This window comes from Musca domestica, unplaced genomic scaffold (assembly GCF_030504385.1).
Source record: "Musca domestica strain aabys unplaced genomic scaffold, Musca_domestica.polishedcontigs.V.1.1 2, whole genome shotgun sequence".
Classification (NCBI taxonomy): Eukaryota; Metazoa; Arthropoda; class Insecta; order Diptera; family Muscidae; genus Musca; species Musca domestica.
Genome location: NW_026712249.1, coordinates 45385335 through 45410246, shown reverse-complemented (window position 1 = coordinate 45410246; position 24912 = coordinate 45385335). Strand labels below are relative to the sequence as shown.

Below are 24912 nucleotides of genomic sequence, written 5' to 3'. Positions count from 1 at the left end.
AACACTGAGACAGCGTGTGACGGTTGCATTGGCCGTTTGAAGGCCATTATTTGTGCCAAAGGTGACTAATTCGAACTAATCTAAACTCATTCTAAAATTTGATGCTATTACCGATATTTTTTGCTTTCATTCAAAAAAATTTAAAAAAAATGTAAAAATTATGGCGTTTGACTTCGTTGCAGTTTTTTTATCTCACCATGTATTTTTTAATATAATCCTTATCGAAGTCATGTCATGCACAATACACCAATTTTATTTGAATCATAGTTGGTCTGATCTGCTTCACATAAATTCTCAATATAATTTTCTTTGTTGTGGGAGCTCTACTAAATCTACATAGTGGTGTAGGGTATGATATAGTCGGTCCCACCCGACTTTTGACCTTTCCTTATTGGTAAAAAAACTAAACATTGTGGGTCACTGTCAAATTTATTACTTGTTCTTATTGCTGGTATGATTATAGCATTTTCAGATTAATTGAAACCTTTTGCAATTCAAATGAAACCTTTTGCAGTGGAATTGAAACCTTTTGCAGTGGAAATGAAACCTTTTGCAGTGGAAATGAAACCTTTTACAGCGGGAATGAAACCTTTTGCAACCGAAATTAAACCTTTTGCAACCAAAATGAAACTTTTTGCAAATCAAATGAAACTTTTAGATTTTTAGAAGGAAAAATAACAAAGCATTTTTATTTTTAGTAGGTTTAAAATTAAATCAACTAATTATAACTAATATATAGTTAAAGAGGATTTTTTATTGATTATTAATAACTATGTTTTTATATTTTTTTCTTAAAGCTTCCATAAAACACAAGTGTAGATGCAGAAAGATTGAAAAAGTTTTTCAAAGTATTTTTTCCAAAGGACCCGAATTAGGTACCTTTTTATAATCTCCTCCATGGAAAGGAGGATACACCTAAGTCTGTTTTTACACGGTCTTTTTGTACACGGTTTTGATATAACACGGTTTGAAAATTGAATATTTTTAATTTTTTTACACGATTTTATTCCATGTAGCACGATTTGAAATGTTATGTACTTAAATTTTTAAATTTAATTTTAACGCATTAAGATAAAAGGTAAGCCAAAAAATATTTTGTATTTATTCAGTTATTTATGTTTTTTTAAATTTGTTAAATATTTTATGTATCCCTAAAAGGAAATGTCAGATAAAAAACTAAAAAAGAAGGCAATTTCTTTGGAAACCAAGATTAAAATTTTAGATCGCCTTCGAAATGGAGAAGGCTCAACTGCTCTTGGTAAAACTTTCGCTTTAAATGAAGCCACAATAAGAACTATAAAGAAAAATGAAATTGCAATTAAGCAATCGGTGATTTCATGAATTCTTGTTCTTAAAAATTCTTGTTTTTCACTAATTTTAATAGGTTTTAGAGATTAGGAACAAATCTCCCATTTTTGTATAAGACCAATGTCTTTTTTACACGTTTTTTTTACACGGCTTCTTCTGGAACCAATCTACCGTGTAAAAACAGACTTAGGTGTATATTAAATTTGTCATTCGCTTTATAACACCTCTAAATATTCGTCGTAGACCCCATAAAGTATACATCATATACAATCATGATCATAGTTGATTTAATGATTTCCACTTATCTGTCTATTGAAATCACGACTGCTCTATCTCCATAATCAATAAAGCTGCGAAGCGGGAATCCTTTATTAGGTAAGATTAATAGTATACTATAACTATAAAAATTTGTGATAAAGCTTAATTTTACATTTCAGTCCTTGCTATATACATTTGTTTAAATTTCTCTTTTTAGCGTTAAGCATTTGGAATTTAATAATATGGAAGCATTTTATATCAAATCAATAAAGAACCATTTGTTATTACAATAATTGAAAATTTAAGAAATAATATAAATAAATGTAGGTATTTATAATCAATAACAAATCCTCCTTGTCAATATATTAGTTATAATTAATTGATTTAATTTAAAAACTACTAAAAATAAAAATGTTTTATTATTTTTCCTTCTATAAATTTAAAAGTTTCATTTGATTTGCAAAAAGTTTCATTTCGGTTGCAAAAGGTTTCATTTCCGCCGCAAAAGGTTTCATTTCCACTGCAAAAGGTTTCATTTCCGCTGCAAAAGGTTTCAATTCCACTGCAAATAGTTTCATTTCCGCTGCAAAAAGTTTCATTTGAATTGCAAAAGGTTTCATTTAATCTGAAAATGCTATATATGCACCTGTTGTATGTTCATCAACTGTTTAACCATCAATTGTAGGCTTCTCGTGTTAAAATAGGTTACATGAACAAATTATCACTGAATTGCAGTTTTGTCGATCAATGTTATCAATTACGAAAGATAATTTGTCTGTGATGTCAATGATTACGCAAAAAACTGTTTATCATTTTGAAGAGTTACTAAAGTTACATAGTAGTCTGGCATGTTCTTTGATGATTGTTTGCGCATTTGAGCTTAAGGGTTTCATATCTACTCTATCTACAAGCTCTCTAAACAATAGCCGTTTTTCTTCAAAATCTGAGAATTTAGAAATATGTTAAAGCTATTCTGTATTTGGAAAACTATTTGCAAAATCTTCTATCTTATTATACCTTACATCCAAAGAGGAAAGGAAGCCATGCAATAGGTCCTCTATCCACAGAAAATCTGTAGTTATTTTATTCAGTGTGCCCCTAGAGTTTCTGGGTTTCTGAACGTACTTCTGTCTACAGAAGTCTGGTGGAAGATATTCTGCCTGTATAGAAGATCTACAGGATGAGATGAAAAAACTGCAACAAAGTCTAACGACATAATTTTTACATTTTTTTAATTTATTGAAGAAAGCGAAAATGTAGGAAATAATAATGTTAGAATAAGTTTAAACTTATTCGAATTGGTCATCTTTGGTACGAATTATGGCCTTCAAACGGCCAATGAAACCGTCACACGCTGCCCGAATGTTGCTCTGAGGTATTTTGGCTCATTCCCGGCAAAGCGCTTGCTTGAGGTGATCCACACTTTAGTATTTTTTAGTTCCAACCTTGCTTTCCAAAATACTCCAGACACAATAGTCCAACGAATTGGTATCCGGAGATTTTGGTGGCCATTGTGCGCTGGAAATGAAGCAAGGAACCTCATTTTGTGGCACGTGGTGAATCCTGTTGGAATGTACAAGGTCAGCGGCCAAATTTTTTGCGTGCCCAAGGCTTTTATACACCCTCCAGAATATTTTCGCGATAATATTCAGCCATGTTATTCTGATGCCACGGTCGATTAATACGAGGAGAGAGGGACCATCGGCTGTTATGGCGGCCCACAGCATCACCATGGCCGGCGCTTGAGTTCTGGTGGCCAACCGAAGGTGCACATTTTCAGCTGACCTCTTTGGAAAGTAAACACGATCACATTGTTTGTTTACCAACTGCTGGACAACGAATGTTTTCTCATCGGAGAAAACCAAATTCGTCAGTTCACCACTTTCGGCCCAGCGAAGCGCAACACTTTAGCTCTTTTGAGTCTATTTTCTTTCTGTTGCTGTGTAAGTTCTTGCACATTTTGTAATTTCAATGGCTTTACCCCGGGCTCATTTTTCAATATTTGCCGAATGGAATATAGCGATATGTTCAGCTTACGAGCGATTTTTCGGTCACGGGTTTCGATCAAGTCGCTTCTTTACTTTTCGAACCATTTCTGCTGATGTCCACTTCCTTGACAACGGGCTACGCTACTAGTAAATATTTATTCACATTTAAATGCTGGAGTGCTCTAACGTTAGCCACTTGTGGTTTTCTAACCAAACATAAAGAAATCACACTATCACGCTTGAATTCCATCACGAATAACTTTTTTTTCTGGAAAATTTTCACCAAAATGCTTTTGTACACCAGTAAACAATATAATGAGCTGTCACTGAAATAATTTTAACAGCTGTCGGACGAGTGGCTTAGACAGCAGTCTGAAGTTGGTAGTGGTTGGAAAGTAGTACATCGACGTAGTCAGGTAAATATTAACATATTTTCTGAACAGTTTTCTTCAAATATTTTTTTTCTGTCGGTTCGCGGAAATGTTCTACGTCGGCGAACCAATGTTATACAATTATTGGCGGAAAAAATTCCCAAAACTAGACTTTAGAGCTCATTCGGTGACATTCAATTGTGACGGAATCATACAAAATGACGTGGCATTCTTAATTATATGAGGGCTATAAACGGGTGCAGAAATTGTGTATTACTTCTTCAGTCTAGTGTGCCCCCACAGAATTTATTCTGTACACCGAAGCTGACTTAGACGACCTGTTTAAAGTACTTCTGTCTATAGAAGACTTGCGGGCGATACACGACCAATAGAAGAAATTTTGTCTATCCGACATATAGAAAAATGTAAAAGAATGCCTTTATATTGAACATCCTGCTAAGGTTAACATCCACCTATTCAAGGTCATATTAATTATATTTCACCATTTATTTCGATATTAACAGAATGCTATATTAAAATTAGTACATCTATTTGAATTTAATGTTATTTTAATTGTAATTGTTCACAGGTAGACGATTGCCCGAAGTGCACAATTAGTCATTTGTTATGGCAAAGGCCTCTCCTATAATATATACCCTTTAACTTATGTCACAAATAAGAGAGCACTTGGTAAAATAAAAAATCCTTTGGGGTTGTTTCATTACTGGACTATCGGCCTTTTTGTTTGGGTGGTGTCCAAGTACAAAGGAATTGCGTTAGGCACTACAGTTCTTTGTGTTCGTATATGGGGCTTAAGAAAATATTTCCATACTATCCAGTTTATAATGGAGTAATAAAATATATAAATGAATATTATATTGCATAAATTTTGTGAATAAAGTAATAGAAATTTTAAAAAAAGCCAACCTGAATATTATATATATTCTTATACTAATGGAATTTGGAACTAATAGAACGAATATTATTTAAATTCTGAATTGGATATGCCTCCCAAATTCTGAATTTAAATAATATTCTTTGAAAGGCCTTTGAGACGTGGAATATATTTTGAAAAGCCTTCGAGAAGTGGATTTTTTAAAGAATATTTCTTGAAGAGACTTCCAGACGTGGATTTTTTAAAAAAATATTTTTTGAAAAGCCTTCGAGACGTGGATTTTTTAAAAAAAAATATTTTTTGAAGGCCTTTCGAGACGTGGATTCTTTAAAAAATATTTTTTGAAGAGCCTTCGAAACGTGGATTTAAAAAAAAAATATTTTTTAAAGAGCCTTCGAGACGTGAATTTTTTAAAGGAATATTTTTTGAAGAGTCTTCGAGACGTGAATTTTTTAAAAGAATATTTTTTGAAGAGCCTTCGGGATATGGATTTTTTGAAGAGCCTTTGAGATGTGGATTTTCTAAGGAATATTTTTTGAATAGCCTTCGTTAATTTTTGGAAAAGGAAAAGTCAAGAGCCGGGGCCGGGGCCGACTTTATGATACCCTATACCACCATGCATATTTAGTAGAAACCCGTAACAAAAGAATTTATTTGAAGTAGATCATACCACCTATCAACATTTGGCTTTAGAGCAGTAACAGTTTAATTTCAGAGCAGATGAAAAAAGCAGTAAAAACCCGTTAAAAATTCTCTTAAAATATTAAAAATAACGAATGTAGCCGTTATATTGGAGTCTATACCACGACGTGCACCTGCATGGGCAACATATGTCATAAGCCATTACAATATTCAAATGCGAAACTTGAAAAAAAATCGGTGAATATTGTCGTTAAAATCATTAAAAAAAACCAGTATCGGAATGTACCGTTATGTGGGGTCTATACGAAGACGTGGACCTGCACAGATAATTTTCTCTTTTAGGCTGTAGCATCCATTATGAACTTTAAATACGAAATTTGAAACAATGCCGGCGAACAGTATCGCTAAAATCATTAAAATACCGATCGGGAGGTGGCGTCGTATGGGAGCTATACGAAGACGTTGACCTACATGGCTCATTTTCTGTCTTAGGCTGTAGTATCCATTACGAACTTCAAATACCAAAATTCGAAACAATTCCTGTGAATTGTGTCGCTAAAATCATAAAAAACCGAATATTGGGATGTGCCGTTGTATGGGGGCTATACAAAGACGTGGACCTGCACAGACAATTTTCTGTCTTAGGTTGTAGTATCCATCACGAACTTCAAATACGAAATTTAAAACAATTCCGGTAAATAACGTCGCTAAAATTATCAAAATACCGAATATAGGGAGGTACCGTTATATGGGGGCTATACGAAGACGTGAACCTGCAGAGACTATTTTCTGTCTTAGGCAATGTATCCATTACGAACTTCAAATACAAAATTTAAAACAGTTCCGGTGAATAATGTCGCTTAAATCTCCAAAATACCGAAAATAGGGAGGTACCATTATAACAAAAGTGAACCTACATGGACCATTTTCAAAAAAAGTTCTGCAGACATAATATACATTTGAGTAATATTTTATCAACCTACTTCATTTCGTTCGGAAGCTAGAGTGATTTCCACAGACGGGCGGACGGGTGGACATCGCTAAATGAACATAGAATTTTATGCTGATACTTTGTGGGTTCTAAAATGTATAATTCGAGGTGTTACAAACGGAATGACAAATTTAATATACCCTCCATACTATGGTGGATGGTTGCTATATCCAAATCGTAGCCGATATCGACAGAATTTGGCAAAGCTCTATAAGATATCTGGTACCAAATGGAATGTGAGAGACTTAATAACCAAATCGGATGAAAATAATATATGGGAGCTATAGCTATATCTGAACCGATTCTCTCGGAATTTGATGTGCTTTCTTCTAGACTGAATTCGGTTGGATGTGCCAAAATTCAGTCCATTTTGACTGATATTGGCCTTTTGGTGCACAATAAACTTGATATCGGACAAAGATATATATGGAATCTATATCCTAATCTGAACCGATCTCCATACAAGTTGACATAGCTTTTTCGAGATCCATAAGATATCTAGTACCAAATATCATTCTTGTGGAGATCATATTACTCGTGTGAGGAACTATAATCCAAAATCGGATGAAATATATATATGGGAGCCATAGCTATATCTGAACCGTTTTTCACTAAATTTGATGTACTTGCTTCTAGATTGAATTCGGTAGGATGTGGAAAAATTCAGGCCATTTGGACTGATACTTGCCATTTGCTGCACAATTATCTCAAAATCGGTTGAATATATATATATATATATATATATGGGAGATATTTCTAAATTTGAACCGGCCAAAACAAATATTGTTTGCAAAATTTTCATCTCAATCGGATAATTGAATTTTATTCAAAAGAATACATGGACAGACAGACTCACATCCATTAATCGACTCAGAAAGTGATTCTATGAAGATCCTCAAAAGTAACTATGTGTCTATCTCTCTTCCTTCTCCATGTTACAATCAAATGCACAAAGACCACTATGTGGTGTAGGGTATAAACACTCTCTCTCTCTCTCTCTCTCTCTATTTCAATCTCTGTAAACTGGCGATAAATACTACACCATATGTCATATATGAATTATGTAGCTATTAATAGCTAATTAAGTGAAATGCTTGTGAAAGACCCTTAATTATATAAACCGAATGCATACCTCTGTAATTATTGTGTATGTTTAGTCGTATTCGATATTTATTTTAGCCTCATTTCTGCAATTAATTGAATGGCATTTATGAAATGAAAAGAATGAAACGATGCCGGCTTTTAAATTCGTACAGTGATACAATGGAGATCAATGATAAGTATAAAGAGATAATAAATTATTAATAAGGTTACATTTAATCGAGTGACATTGAATATTTGAAGATATGAATTTATTCTTAAGAAGAATACCTTATAGCAACTAAAAATAAAGAAGGTGACAGTCATGATTACAAGTGGCAATCGTTTAAGAACCCGTTTTGCAGGGATGGGAAATATTGTATTAAGTTTACTACCGCCAAAAAAGTTGTACACTTAAAAGACGCGAAGTGTTCGAAGTGTTCGTTCGTATAAAATGTATAAAATTGTTAACAAATTAAGTAAAATTCGGAAAAAACAGGCAATGTTCGCAGAAATTTGGCCAAAATATAACAAAAGTTGGAATTGCTATATGGCGGCTATATCTAAACTTTATACTATCTTTGAACTTGACCTTGCTCAAATCACATGAGCAAAGTTTCTGTCTTCTATCTTATCTAGAGTCTACCGTCATTTTACAGAGTTTACCCTACGACACACTGTGATCAGGGTATGATGTCTTTGTGCATTTGTGAAACGATATATATATATATTTTGATGATCTGCATAGAATTACATTCTTAGTCAATTTATGCATGTCCGTCTATCCGTCTTTCCAAGTAATTTTGTAAACAAACTACAGGTCGCATATATTGATTTAGCTCCCAAACATATATCTCCGTCCGATTTGCCTTTTATTGTGCAACAAAAGTGTAGTATAAGCCCAAATGGGATGGAATTTGGCATATACGACCAAGAGGAGCATAAAAACAAGCATGTCAAAATTGATCGAACTCGATTCAGATATAGCTATAGCTCCCATAAATATTGTTCATCGGATTGGATATTCTTGTCCTCCGCAGTCGTAGTATATACTCCGTATTAATGATATTCGGAGAAATATATCAAATACAGCTCGAAAATACCTTTGCCAAATGTTATCGATATCGGTTCAGAATCGGATATAGCTCTTATATATGTCCTCATCCGACTTCTCGTATATTGGTTAAGCCCGAATTGAATGGATTTTGGCACAGACGAATTAATTTAGCCTGGAAGAAAGTGTATCAAATTTAATAAAAATCGGTTACGATATAGCTATGGGCCCCATACATACAGGGTGAGGTGTTGAAACTACTCCAGTGACAGCTCATTATATTGTTTACAAGCTTACAAAAGCATTTTGGTGAGAGTTTTCCAGAAAAAAGTTATTCGTGATGGAATCCAAGCGTGATAGTGTGATTTCTTTATATTTGGCCGGAAAACCACAAGTGGTTATCGTCTCGTACCATCGCTCGTTACCGTGACATCGCTCGTTACCGTGATACTGATAGCTTAGGCCGACATCAAGGAAGTGGAGGGAAGAAAACAGCAAAATCAGCGGAAATGGTTCGCAAAGTAAAGAAGCGACTTGACCAAAACCCGCGTTGCAGTGAACGAAAAATGGCTTGTGAGCTGAACATAACGCAATATTCCATTCGGCAAATATTGAAAAATGAGGGGTAATGACATTGAAATTCCAAAAAGTGCAAGAACTTACACCGCAACCCAAGAAAATGGACTCAAAAGAGCTAAAGAGTTGCTTCGCTTGGCCGAAAGTAGTGAACTGCCGAATTTGGGTTTCTCCGATGTGAAAACATTTGTTGTCCAGCAGTTTGCAAACAAACAAATTGATCGTGTTTACTTGCCAAAGAGGTCAGCGGAAAATATGCACCACCTTCGGTTGGCCACCAGAACTCAAGCGCCGGCCATGGTGATGGTGTGGGCCGCCATAACAGACGATGGTCGCTCTCCGCACGTATTAATCGACCCTGGCATCAGAATAAATGCCGAATATTATCGCGAAAATATTCTGGAGGGTGTATTAAAGCCTTGAGCACGCAAACATTTTGGCCGCAGACCTTGGACATTCCAACAGTACTCAGCACCATCGCACTCAGCACGCGCCACCCAAGAATGGTTACAAAATGAGAATCCTCGCTTCATTTCCAGCGCACAATGGGCACCAAAATATCCGGATATCAATCCGTTGGACTATTGTGTCTGGAGTAGTTTGGGAAGCAATGTTGGGACTAAAAAATACCAAAATGTCGATTACCTCAAGCAAGCGCTTTGCCGGGAATGAGCCAAAATAAAGCAGACCAACATTTGGACAGCGTGTGACGGTTTCATTGGCCGTTTGAAGGCAGCGGGGAAATTACAGAGCTGAAATCCTGAAGTTTGATATTAAGGTCACTGTTGGTATATGAGGTAGAAACATGGAGGTGGTTGTGGAATTATGTGCTATAATTGTACAAAAAGTACTAAATTATAATTAATTAGGAATAGAGTTTAAATTCTGAAGTTTGAAATATATGTCACTGTTGGTGTCTGTGGTTGAGATGAGGTGGTTTTGGAGATATGTACTAAAATTATACGAATAGTACTAGATGTTACTAAATGAGCTATTGAGTGAATGTATAGGAATCTAGAAATTTAATATTGAGTTCTCTCTTGGTATCTGCTGTTGACATATGTATTTTTGGAAATGCGTACTATAATTGTCCAAATGATATACAATATTCGACCTGATATACAAATATATGAAATTTTGACTTACCATTAAGATGAATAGATGGAGGAGTTTGTTCTTTAATTGATGTTACTAATTCTGCCACTTAACCAAAATCATATATGTGATTCACCTAAAAAAAAAAAACAAAACGAAAATAAATAAATTAATATTAATTGTTTTGCACATGGAAATGGTGTTATTCACGATAAATCTCGACGTATTTTTCCATGCGACATATTGAACGGTTATAAATTGCTATTCATCACGTTTTAAATTGAAGCGCGTAGTAAAACAAAAAAAAAACGAAAATAAACACAACAAAAAACAACAACTATAGTGGTGGTCTCAAATTAAAATCCAGAACAAGCCATCAGAATTCGATACCCTATAGAACGGTGTCGTCACGTGTTGACTGACGAGGCACATAAATATGAAGACGATAATTTTGGAATGAGACGACAACAATAATTCATAATCATTCATTGTTATTAATTTGTTGAATGTTTTATTTCGGGGAGGGGTGGCTATTCTTACATCAATCAAGAAAATTTCGAGTGAAGTTATGACCCATTTTTTGAATATAAAATTTCAAAACTGAAAAAAATATACGTTCTACCTTTTAGTGGTATTATCATAATCTACTGAATTTTTTCTGTAATTATTGTTTTTGTTGCACAGTGTAATTTACACCTCTCCATAGACATCTGCAATTAAATCGTTCACAGAGAAATCATTTTCCTCACCAAATCTATTGCAATTGTGTACAGGGTGAGAAAAAAACTGCAGCTGCTTTTTGAATGAAAGCAAAAAAATGTCGGAAATAGCATCAAATTTTAGAATAAGTTTATATTTGTTTGAATTGGTCACCTTTGGCACGAATTAGCCTTCAAAAGGCCAAAAACCCGTCACACGCTACCCGAATGTTGCTCTGCAGTATTTTGGCCCATTCCCGGTGAACCGCTTGCCTGAGGTGATCCACACTTTGGTATTTTTTAGTGCCAACCTTGCTTTCCAAAATACTTCAGACACAATAGTCCAACGGATTGGTATCCGGATATTTTTGTGGCCATTGTGCGTTGGAAATGAAGCGAGGAATCTCATTTTGTAACCATTCTTGGGTGGCGCGTGCTTAGTGTGAAGGTGCTGAGCCCTGTTGGAATGTCCAAGGTCTGCGGCCAAAATGTTTGCGTGCCCTCCAGAATATTTTCGCAATAATATTCGGCATTTATTCTGATGCCACAGTCGATTAATACGAGCGGAGAGCGACCATCGGCTATTATGGCGGCCCACACCATCACCATGGCCGGCGCTTAAGGCGCTGGTGGCCAACCTTAGGTGCACAGTTTCAACTGACCTCTTTGACAAGTAAACACGATCATTTTGTTTATTTACAAACTGCTGGACAACGAATGTTTTCTCATCGAAGTAAAGCAAATTCGGCAGTTCACCACTTTCGGCCAAGCGAAGAAACTCTTTAGCTCTTTTTAGTCTATTTTGTTTCCTTTGTGGTGTAAGTTCTTGCACTTTCTGGAATTTCAATGGCTTTATCCCGAGCTCATTTTTCAATATTTGCCGAATGGAATATTGCAGCATGTTCAGCTCACGAGGCATTTTTCGGCCACTGCGTCGTAGGTTTCGCTTCGATCAAGTAGCTTCTTTACTTTTCAAACCATTTCTGCTGATGTTGCTGTTTTCTTCCGTCCACTTCCTTGACGTCGGCCTACGCTACCAATATCACGGTAACGAGCAATGGTACGAGACACAAAAGATTTATTCACATTTAAATGTTGGAATGCTCTAACGATAGCCACTTGAGTTTTTCCAGCCAAATATAAAAAAATCGCATTATCACGCTTGAATTCCATCACGAATAACTATTTTTCTGGAAAATTCTTACCAAAATGCTATTGTACGCTTGTAAACAATATAATGAGCTGTCATTGGAATAAGTTTAACAGCTGTCGGACGAGTGGCTTAGAAATGACAGCAGTCTGAAGTTGTTTGCAGTTTTTTCATCTCACCCTGTACTTATAGTATAGTGTGTACATAACAGGTGTTAGCTATGACCTGTTTATAGGCAGATGTCTTTATGAGTGTTGTATCATTACTTTATTAAATAAAATTAATGATATTATTATAAGGTCAAGCGACATGCATTCAAAATCTCACTTTTATTTACGGTTTTCCATCACGCCAGATCTCGTTTTTTACGAAAAAATCCAAATTGCATATGCATTTCTTCAATATTTGAATATAACCTTTAAATGTTACAGGAGTTCATGGCATTTCTTCGAATTGACCTTCAAAAAAAACTGTATCCAAATTGTCACGATATGGAAAAAAATTAAAATTCATAGTAAAAATGCCAAGCTTTAGAAACAAATTAGCATATTTCGAAAAACATATGCAAATATGTTCATGTTTGTAGGAAATTTGAAAAAGCTGTAATTTATGGGTAAGTAAATGCACATGTCGTTGTTGTTGTTTGTAATAAATTAAGTGGGAAAACTTCTAGGGAAAAACTAATTAATCGGGGGGTACACTCTACAATGCATTTTCGATTGTTAATTACACTGTACGACAAAATTATTTTTTAACAAAAATTAAAAATCCGAAAATATTATGAAAGAAGAATTGCAAATATAAGACACTAGGTTTCTCCTTCTTCCAAATATTTATGAAATTTTCGGTTAAATAATTTTTGTGCCAAGTTTAAAAATAATTGGATGCTTATTTTGCGTTTTATGAACATTGTGGGGGATATATTTCACCTTCACAGCAGATCTTGTGTTGGTATTGAGATTTGCCGAGTTTTTAAGTGATCGGATGCCCATTTCGTTTTTTATGAGCTTCATATTAATTAAAAATTTTGACCTGATATATTCCATATCTTATGTTGCCATAAATAAATATTTCTGTGCGAAATTTGAAGATAATCAGATGTTTATTTCCTTTTTACAAAAGTTATATTTATTCAAAATGTTGATCCTTTGTGTGGGAGGTACATGATGGAGTAGGTCGATATTATCCATTTTCGAACCTGACTAGCTCTGAAACAAAAGTTTGCACAAAAAAAAACCAGTTCCACATGGTAAATTATTATACCCTCCAACTTGGAAATGAGGGTATATTAACTTTGTCATTCTGTTTGTAACATCCTTAAATATTCTTCGTAGACCCCATAAAGTATATATATTCATAATCAGCATAAAATTCTAAGTAGATTTAACGACGTCAGTCTGTCTGTTGAAATACGATACAGCCCACATTATTTGACGTAGAACGCCAAAATTTAGCAGAGCAATTTGTATTGTGTCTAGGATGGTTGGTATTGAAAATGGGATATATCGGTCCACGTTCTGGTATAGTCCCCATATAACGGTACCTCCCGATATTCGGTATTTTGATGATTTATGCCACATTTTTTCACGGATTTGTCTGAAAATTGGTATTTGTAGGTCATAATGGGTTCTAGCTCCTTTGGCGAAACATTGCATGTGTAGGTCCACGATTTGGTATAGCCCCCATATAACGGTACCTCCCGATATTCAACATTTTTAATGGTTTTCGCCACATTTCTTCTAATGTTTCCTTTACCGTAAGGTGGAGGGTATTAAAAGTTTGGCCCGGCCGAACTTAATGTTTTTTTTTACTTGTTTTCTTTAAAAATGTTGATCATTTGTGGGTGAGGTAGCTGAAGAAGTGGAGCGATAATAATATCGAATAGTATTACGATACCAACTTTGGATCACATCGGATACTCCCTTCGAGAGTTATCGTACGCATCAGCTATACAGACAGATGAACGGACAAACCTAGATCGACCGACTCCAAAAGTCCTGAAACGGAATTGGTCCAAAGAGACCTCGGATCTGAAACTGTTATTTCGATTGAGGCACGTTTTGGCTTTATCAATTGTTTATACTCTCTGTGAAATTAAATACGAATTCCAAACTTGATACATCGGAATATTATTATGAAACTTAGATCGACTTCGAGGATGGGCAACATCGGTCTACTCCTTCTGGTACCTCCCCAGCCCCCAAAGATCGAAATTTTTAAACAATTATATTATACTGCACAGAAAGAGAAAGGATAATCCAATCTTGCTCCAACTTTGCAAAACCAAGTTTTTTCATCAGTGCTAGCTCAAGTGGACTCGGTCCACTCCATCAAGTACTCCCCTAAAAGGGTCAACATTTTTAATTATAACTCTTATAAAATGTGATGTGTCTACAAATTTTACACATCACAATATTTTCATTATCCCAAGGTCTCGCGAGAAGATGGAATATATCGATCCACTCCTTCTGGTATCTCCCCAACAAAAGGTCAACATTTTGAATATCCATGAAGCTCATAAAACGCGAAATGGACATTCGATTCCATTCAGATTTGGTACATGCCAATATTTCCATCAACACAAAATCTTTTATAAAGATGGAAGAGATAGAGACCATTCCTTCTGGTACCGCCCCACAAAGGGTCAAGGTTTTGAATAACCAATACAATTATAAAATCCGATGCGATTTTACCAATGCAAAATCTGTTTTGAAGATGATAGATATCTGTCAATCCCTTCGGGTACCTCAACCACAAAGAAGAATGTTCAATACTTATATCTGTCTGTTCAATACTTATATTTGTCAAAATTTGCACATATCTCATATAAAGTATAGGAAGTAGGCGATATAATCCAAATATGGCACGTTGTAATATTTATATCAGACTTAGATCAGATACGAATTGGACAAATTTGGCCAAGTGTCTCGGAAACTTCCACATAAAGGGTCAACAGTGGCAATAATCATAACTCAAGGCCGGAGGTATACATCTGTCGGCAAAACCGACTGATACTATTTAACTTGTTTGAATCCATTTATTGGCTCTTGGTGACAATTTGGAAAGTACTTACTTACTTTTGGAAGTACTTACATGTTAAAGTAAGGGGTTATAACGGTGTTTTGTAAGGTGGCCAATTTGTACTTTGATAAATCAATTATTTGGTAATGAAAAATTCTAAAAGTTCTTCATGTAGAATATTTCTGTAGATAGAAGTCATTAAAGATCCAAGAGCAGGCGCAACAAGAACTATGTTAAGAGCATCGGGTACTGCTGAAATATACTCGGAATGGCAAAAACTGGATCAAGGTTACTCCAGCTGTTCGATACACATTGCTGGCGTTTCAATACTTTGTAGAGTGAACGACTCTGATATATCGCTTGGTGCTCCTTAATTGATAAAAAGAAATAAATAAACAAACAGAACATGCATTTTTGTTGTGTACACATACAAACAAAAATATAACAGTGGCGGACAGATGAACAAACATGTATACACTCATACATATATACATTGTTTACTGTCGCAAAACAGCAAATGAGTGGAATTTTTATTTTTAGAAACACGTGAGTGCGTCTCTTTGTCTTGATTTTCATTTTATTTAGCAACATTTTATTTTATTAGAAATTTTTAACAAATTTTATTTATTGATACCAAGAAGCGGAAAACAATAAATAATAATTTAAATGACAATAATAATTTATTTGTTGACAAACAGAATTTTGATTTCGCCTATTCAAAATAGTTATGAATACGTATTGGGGAAATTTTGGGGTGAATGAATGAATCAATTTAATGCCGTATCACCCTTTTGAGTACAACTGTATCTAATATAAAAAATGTTGTACTTTGTCCAGATAACAGAATTCCTAATTTTTTTTGGCTTAGTTTAGGAGTATTAGAGGTTATCTCAACCACCTGTGGAGCTAAATATTTTTTTACGGTCGCAAGAATTGTTATATCCTCCACCATAGTATGGAGGGTATATTAAGTTTGTTATTCCGTTTGTAACACCTCGAAATATACATTTTAGACCCCACAAAGTATAAATATTCTTGATCAGCATAAAATTCTATGTCGATTTAGCGATGTCCGTCTGTGGAAATCGCTCTAGCTTCCGAACGAAATGAAGTAGGTTGATAAATTCTTACTAAAATGTGTATTATGTCTGCAGGACTTTTGGTATTGAAAATGGGTCATGTAGGTCCACGTTTTGGTATAGCCCCCATATAACGGTACCTCCCGATATTCGGTATTTTTATGATTTTAGCGACATTATTTACCGGAATTGTTTCAAATTTGGTGTTTGAAATTCGTAATGGATACTACAGATATTCGGTATTCGATATTCGGTATTTTGATGATTTTAGCGACATTATTTACCGGAATTATTTAAAATTTGATATTTAAAGTTCGAAATGGAGAATACAGCCTAAGACAGAAAATTGTCTGTGCAGGTCCACGTCTTCGTATAGCTCCCATATAACGGTACCTCCCTATATTCGGTATTTTGATGATTTTAGCGTCATTATTCGCCGGAATTGTTTCAAATTACATATTTAGAGTTTGTAATGGGAACTACAGTCTGTGACAGAAAATTGCTTATGCAGGTCCAGGTCTTCGTATAGGCCCCATATACCAGTACCCCCCTATATTCGGTATTTTGACGAGTTTAGGTCAATACCCAACGAAATTGTTTGAGATGTCGTATTTGAAGTTCGTAATGGATGCTTCAGCCTATGACAGAAAATTGTCTATGCTGGTCCAGGTCTTCGCACAGCTCCGATATAAAGGTACCTCCCTTTATACGATATGTTGATGATTTTAGTGTCATTATTAACCGGAATTGTTTAAAATTTGGTATTTGAAGTTCGTAATGGATACTACAGCCTAAGACAGAAAATTGTCTGTGCAGGTCCACGTCTTCGTATAGCCCCCATATAACAATACCTCCCTCTATTCGGTATTTTGATGATTTTAGCGTCATTATTCACCGGAATTGTTTCAAATTACGTATTTAGAGTACGTAATGGGAACTACAGTCTATGACAGAAAATTGTTTATGCAGGTCCAGGTCTTCGTATAGGCCCCTTATACCAGTACCTCCCTGTATTCGGTATTTTGACGAGTTTCGGTACAATACCCACCGAAATTGTTTGAGATGTCGTATTTGAAGTTCTTAATGGATGCTACATCCTATGACAGAAAATTGTCCATGCTGGTCCAGGTCTTCGCACAACTCCGATACAAAGGTACCTCCCTATATACGTTATTTTGATGATTTTAGCTACATTATTCAACGTTTATTTCAAGTTTCGAATTTGAATTTGGTAATGACTTATGACAAACAATGCCTATATAGGTCCACGTCGTATAGACACCAATATAACGACTATATTGGGTATATTTAAAATTTTACGGTCTGGCCGAACTTACTGCTTTTTAACATGTTTTTTTGGCTTTAGGAACATTTAGGAGTATTAGAGGTTATCTTAACCACCAGTACAGCTAAATATTTTGTTTTATGACCGTAAATATGTATCATTATGTTGTTATTGTCACGCTTCTTGTCATTGTTATACCGTTGAGAATTTATGAATGAAAACTGTATCTAAGAAACTGTCTTTTTCGAGACATTTCCAAATACCAAAGCCGCTTTTTTCCTAGATGACAAGTAAACAATGTTATTATCGATTTAGCCACATTTCACACTTAACCAAGAATGAATTAATTTTTTTTAGCATTGTCATAGCAACTGCTAATTGTTGAGCTTTTTTTCTTAGAAGAAAACAAAAAAGGAAAAAAAACAATAACAATGTCTAAAATCATAAAAGTCATTGACACACCAAAAGTAAACACAAGTGATTTAAATTAGATAAATAAAGAAAAAAAAACATATTCGCTTTAGCCTACACTTGAAGAAATAGCGTTCATTAATCAACAGATTTTTTGTGTTTTATTAAAATGTCGATACAAATGCGTTTTAGAGTTATTCTATCTTTGAAGATATGTATATAGTTTTCTATACTCAAATGATATGAAACTGAATTTTATCTATAGAGTACGAGAATTACAGGACGAGATGAAAAAACGGCAACCAACTTCAGACTGCTGTCATTTCTAAGCCACATGTCCGACAGCTGTTAAATTATTCCAGTGACATCTCATTATATTGTTTACAAGCGTACAAAAGCATTTTGGTGAGAATTTTTAAGAAAAAAAAGTTTCTTTATATTTGGGTAGAGAACCACAAGTGGCTATCGTTAGAGCACTCCAGCATTTGAATGTGAATAAATCTTTTGTATCTCGTACCATCGCTCGTTACCGTGATACTGGTAGCGTAGCCCGACGTCAAGGAAGTGGACTTAAGAAAACAGCAAAATCAGCAGAAATGGTTCGAAAAGTAATGAAGCGACTCGATCGAAACCCGCGACGCAGTGCCCGAAAAATGACTCGTGAGCTGAACATAAGGCAATAGTCTATTCGGCAAATATTGAAAAATGAGGTCGGAGTAAAACCATTGAAATTCCAAAAAGTGCAAGAACTTATACCGCAGCAGAAAGAAAGTAGACTCAAAAGAGCTAAAGTTGTATCGCTTGGCCGAAAGTGGTGAACTGCCGAATTTGGTTTTCTTTGATGAGAAAACATTCGTTGTCCAGCAGATCGTTTGAAAATGATCGTGTTTACTTGCCACAAAGAGGTCAGCTGAAAATATGCACCACGTTCGGTTGGCCACCAGAACTCAAGCGCCGGCAATGGTGATGGTGTGGACCGCCATAACAGCCGATGGTCGCTCTCCTGGCATCAAAATATATACCGAATATTATCTCGAAAATATTCTGGAGGGTGTATTAAAGGCTTGGGCACGCAAACATTTTGGCCGCAGACCTTGCACATTCCAACATGGCTCAGCACTAACGCACTCAGCACGCGCCACCCAAGAATGGTTACAAAATGAGGTTCCTCGCTTCATTTCCAGCGCACAATGGCCACCAAAATCTCCGGATACCAATTCGTTGGACTATTGTGTCTGGTGTATTTTGGAAACCAAGGTTGGCACTAAAATATACCAAAGTGTCGATCAGCTCAAGCAAGGGCTTCGCTGGGAATGGGCCAAAATACCGCAGAGCAACATTCGGACAGCGTGTGAGGATTTCATATAATTCGTGCCAAAGGTGACCAATTCGAACAAATCTAAACTTATTCTAACATTTGATGATATTTCCGACATTATTGGCTTTCAGTCAATAAAATTTAAAAAAAAAATTTTAAAATTATGTCGCTTGACTTTGTTGCAGTTTTTATACCCTCCACCATGGAAAGGAGGGTATATTAACTTTGTCATTCCGTTTGTAACATTCCTAAATATTCGTCGTAGACCCCATAATGTATATATACTCATGATTAGCATAAAATTCTAAGTCGTTTTTACGATGTCCTTCTGCCTTTCCGCCTGTCTGTGTCCGTCTGTCTGTTGAAATCACGATACAGCCCTCATTATTCGACGAAGAGCGTCAAAATTTAATTTGATTTTTGTCACATTTTTTCATGGATTTTTCTAAAAATTGGTATTTGTAGGTCATAATGGGTCCTAGTTCGTGCGCCGAAATATTGTATGTATAGGTCCACGCTTTGGTATAGCCTCCATATAACGGTATCTTCCGATATTCGGTATTTTGATGGTTTTTGTCACATTTTATCACGGATTTGTCTAAAAATTGAAATTTGTTGGTCATAATAAGTTCTAGCTCCGTTGGCGAAATATTTTATGTATAGGTCCACGTTTTTGTTTAGCCCTATATAGCGGCACCTCCCGATATTCGGTATTTTGATGATTTTTGCCACATTTTCCCACGAATATGTCTAAAAATTGATATTTGTGGGTCATAATGGGTTCTACTGTTTCCATTACCCCAAGGTGGTGGGTATTAAAAATTCGGCCCGGCCGAACTTACTAATTTTTAACTCGTTTATATTGCATGCGATATATATTGTTTTTGAAGATACATATTTATAGGTTCAAAACATAAAATTTTCCTGATTTTGCAGTCACTCTAAATCACAATTAAAAAACAATGGACACGACATTTTACATGTGATTAGAGTTCAAGACAGCGCAAAAGTCTAAAATTTTGAATGACCATTGGATTATATTCAGCGGCTAAAATGGACCACAACTTTTGTATGAAATTGTTTGAATACCTTTGCTGATAGCGTAGATATAGGGCAAATACCCGCGGTCAATAGCCTTTGTTTACTCCTTGTTCTTTTTTAACTTCTGCATTTAAATACTCGCATCTATTACTTTTATGTGAAAGCTATACAAAAAGATTCAAAATCTTAGCACGCACTTAAAATCGCCGTTATGAACTTGAAAATTTTAATAACTACCAATTTTTTTTAATCAAGCTATAAAAATGAATTTTTGTTGACGTATTTAACGAAATCTCTATGAATCCATGTCTCATGGCGTATAAAAAAAATATGAAAAAAGACCGATTTTTCCAAGCGAAAAGTTTCTGTCGTTTGAAATAGAAAAAAACTCACCTACAGTTTATGATGTTTGCTAGATAAGTCTTTATTCCAAAAGTGAGTTTATTTAAAATTACACATCTCAAAACAAATACTTCCACTTAACACAGCAATGATGACAATCCCTTTAATATAATCCGAATGATACGCTATGCCACCTGCAAATCCCTGGACAAACATCTGAAGTCTGTTGTTAGGTAGGTACAAAGCCCAAGAAGATTTTTATTTGTATATTTGTTCTGGTTCAAGGTAATTAGATTATTACACTGGTCTACAGGTGAAAAAATTAATCGAAGGCTTTTTATTTACCCAAATAGGTAATCACGCTAGAAACTGACATAACCCTATGTTTGATCACTTTTTACAAAATTCTAATTAAATATTCCTGCAGAACTAATAAGTCGTGAAATTTATTATTAAATCTCTCTCTTTTCCTCTTTCGAGACTAAAAAGGGAAAATACTAGAATAATTCTCAGCAGGTAATCAACTTTGATAACATTTGCTATTATTTGTAGACTTGTGTTCTTTATCAAATAAGTGAATAGATTTTTATTTGGGCTGCTGTATTCATTTGAGGTCAGTTTTAAAAAGGCATGGATAATGAAAAGGTGTCATCAACAGCAGAAATTAATAGAACGCGTCAAAGTGAAGTTTTCGCATAAATGTGAAATTGAAAGTGAATTAAATTGAATTTTTGGTGAAATGCTGTTCATCAACAGCGCTGTAAAATAAAACTAAATTTAAGGTGCTCACATCGAATTATTTACAATAAAGAAAAATACCAAGAAAAACACGTTGCACATGGTGAAAGATTACGATTCTTTGGAAATATGATAAAGTCTGAAAATCATAAAAAACATAATAAATTATATCTTTGTGAATAGAGGTTTCTGGATTAAATTATTTTGAAAGGAAAAGACCTAGTCCGTATTTAGTTATGTTTTTGTGTGAAATTGATATATCCAATAAATTTAGATGGCCGGGGAAAAAATAAAATTCAATATCCCTAACATTTTAAACAGGTTGTTCTCATTTATCCTTGATTTTGATATCAAAAACGTCGAATCTAAAAAGGTTTAAAATTGGGAGATAACATCAAAGGGCGCCTTCCAAAACATGCACCAACATTGGATAATTATTCGCAATGATGTCTTCTGTCTATATCGAAAAAAAAATCGAAACACTTGAAATCGGCCCTTGTTGAAACATCAAAATATGAACCGACATTGAAAAATTTTCTATGGTAAAATTGTCACTCAATTCGAGTCCAAATTGCAAAAGTAAAGTCAATTCCCTTAAAAAATGGAGATGAAACCTTTGAAATACTGAATATCTGAAAGTATTTCTAAATAATGGACGCCCACTGATATCTTACAAACATCCAGTAAAAATCCACTTTATTTTCTCAAAATATCCACAATTATAGAATTAATTCCAACAGTGTTAAAGAGTTGACAATAGTAAGCTATATGATCAAATCTTAAAAAATCTTTAAAAATATTTTAGAATGTACTAAGTTTGAAGAAAATCTCGAGAAAAATTTTAAATTTTAGTAGAATATTATTCCGAATGTTGACCCTTTGCGGGGATGTACCACTAGGAGAGAAACGAAATTGTCAATTTGCAAAGCTGACCTATGTAGGATGTGTATCGTTGATGTTCCGATGTTTTTTGGATGTAATTAAGACATTAGGAGCCAAACGTAAAAATTATAACATTTTTTGATAGGGGGATTAATTTTGCACCGCCTTGTATCCGGTACTCCCCCCTACGCTCAATATGAGACAATTTTGAAATTTTGTAAAGAAAATTACAGAAACAGTAGACTAATATTGCAGATCTCAGATCAGGATCTAAGTTTGTTAATAATCGAATACTTCATCAGCCAATTATCGTGGATATGGCTAGATCGACTCAAAATGAAATTAAAACATATTTCATTTAAGATTGCTAGCGTTACTGATTATCATTTTTCCAATATCAAATGGCAGAATCAAAAGGATATACAAATCAACCATTAAAGCTTTGGTGGTCATTGAAAAAACACTCTAAAAGGTCGGGGCCTTGACGATCTTGGAAAATCGAAGTTAAAACCATTCCAAACCATCATAGAAAAATGCCTGATTAGGTCCTTGATATCCTTCGAAAAACTATTTTTAAAAATATCTGACTAACTTCTTGAAACCCCCACGATTAAGGGCTTGGTTGCAATCGAAAAATCCTCTTAAATGGTTCAAAGTATTCCTAAATAGCATTGTTTAAAAAAATATCATACTAAAAAATCCAAAATTTTTCAGATCATGTATAAAGATGCCTAATCATGGTCCGATAGCGTTCGAGAAATACTTGACGCCATAAATTATTAAACAAGTAAAAAAGCAGTATGTTCGGCCGGGCCGAATTTTGAATATACTCCACCAAATGGAACGAATTTAGAAATTCAAAAATGAGCATTGCCAATTTCTCTAATGGCCATTATAGTATTCAAATTCGAAAATTGAAACAATTCCGGTGAATATTGTCGCAAAAACATCAAAACACCCAATATAGGGAGGTACCATTATATGGGGGCTATACGAACACCTGTATTCGCATAAAAAAATTTTCTGTCATAGACTGTAGTACCCATAAGGAACTTCAAATACGAAATTTGAAACCATTCCAATGAATAATGTAGCCAACACCATCAAAATAGATAATATAGGGAGGTATTGATGTAGGAAGGTTATACGAACACATGAACCTGCAATTTTCTCTCATAGACTGTAAACAATAATGTAGCTAAAATCATTAAAATAAAATAATAGGAAGGTACAGTTATATGGGGACTATACCTAAACGTGGACCCATATAGCCCATTTTAAATACCAAAATTCCTGCAGACCAAACATAAATTTGAGTAAAGTTTTATCTACCTACTTTAATTCGTTCTGAAGCCAGAGTGATTTCCACAGACGGACAGACCGACGGACGGAACTCGCTATATATACCTTGTGGGGTTTAATATTTATATTTCAAGGTGTTAAAAACGGAATGACAAACTTAATATACCCTCCATACTATGGTGGAGGTTACAAAAATACACGATTACAGCTTTGATTTTTTTTTTTAAATATTGAAAAAATCAACGAATTTGGATTTTCGAAAAAGTCTTGATGGCCTTTGAAAAATATTCCTTAAAAACCACTATTAAAAAATTCATGGATCTTAAAAACAAAAATCTCAAAAATCCAATATAAGAAGATTAATGACATAATATTCATGAAATACCCAAAATTCTTGAAAGGATATTCTTAAAACATATAAAAAATACTGATTTCATTGAGGAATATAGCCAAAAATCGTAGACAAGCAAATCATATAGATGAGACTAAATTTGGAGATACAGAGCAGCCATTTGCTTTTGGAGAAGATCGCAAAATAATTAGGGGTTCAAATGAACCAAAATGGATGACCATTGGATCAAATTTAGGTGCAAAATGAAGCACAAAAAATTCTAAGGGTAATATCAAGGCAGTGATCCGTGACATAATTTCAAAAGCGAAATCTTTCAAAATGGATTTGGCATAAGGGGGCTTCTAACATATTATAGTGTTGTAGAGTATCACATGGTCGTCCCCGCACGACTATAGCCTTTGCTTACTTGTTTTCATTTATAATGTATTTTAACATACAGAAAAGCATCTCCCATCTGTTCAATCTCCCACTTTAACGGTAACCACGAGATTTAGACTACTTTGGAGACCATTTCCTAACAAAATTGCCAAACACACGAGTATAAGACTTATTTTCTAAGATGCACTTTCTCTCCCTCGAAAAAAATTCTCGTTCTTTAGTTTTCAAGAGTATTAAAACCTCGCCATCGCCAATGATAGCATTTTATCATATTTTTATTTCCATGTCTACGTTTAGAAAAAAAAAACTATAAAACTATTACAACAAATCTTTCACCATGTTTAGGCATGTGTTTACATCATGTCTTGGTATTTTTCTTTTTATTATAAATAATTCTTGTAATAAAAATCGTCTTGCATTTTTATTTGAATAAATCTTCTTATCTTGGGCAAATAATTTATAATTTTTACATTTTACACCGTCGTTAAAAAACACCAACAGCAACCCTAACAGTTATTTATAAGCGGAAATTTTGCGAAAACAATTTGCTGTTGTTGCATTTTTTGTAAAGGAAAATAAAAGTTGTAGTTAAATACAAATAAGTGACTAAAAATGGTTGTTCAGGGTAAGTAAAATAATTAAAATCTCTTAAGCAAA

General features: G+C 34.5%; 1 protein-coding gene across 2 annotated transcripts in view; it reads left to right on the top strand.

Moving 5' to 3' along the window:
* Positions 1-24912, top strand: part of LOC101896917 (synaptic vesicle glycoprotein 2B) — a 37393-nt gene that overhangs the window by 3438 nt on the left and 9043 nt on the right. Inside the window, exons 1-2 of one of the 2 annotated variants that reach the window (XM_005179078.4) lie at positions 21223-21385; positions 24757-24880. The exons of the other annotated variant lie outside the window; for it this stretch is intronic. Coding sequence (XP_005179135.1) covers positions 24868-24880 — 13 coding nt within the window. The 5' untranslated portion in view covers positions 21223-21385; positions 24757-24867. Of the gene's footprint in view, positions 1-21222; positions 21386-24756; positions 24881-24912 lie in introns of those variants that run through there. 2 annotated transcript variants of the gene reach the window in all.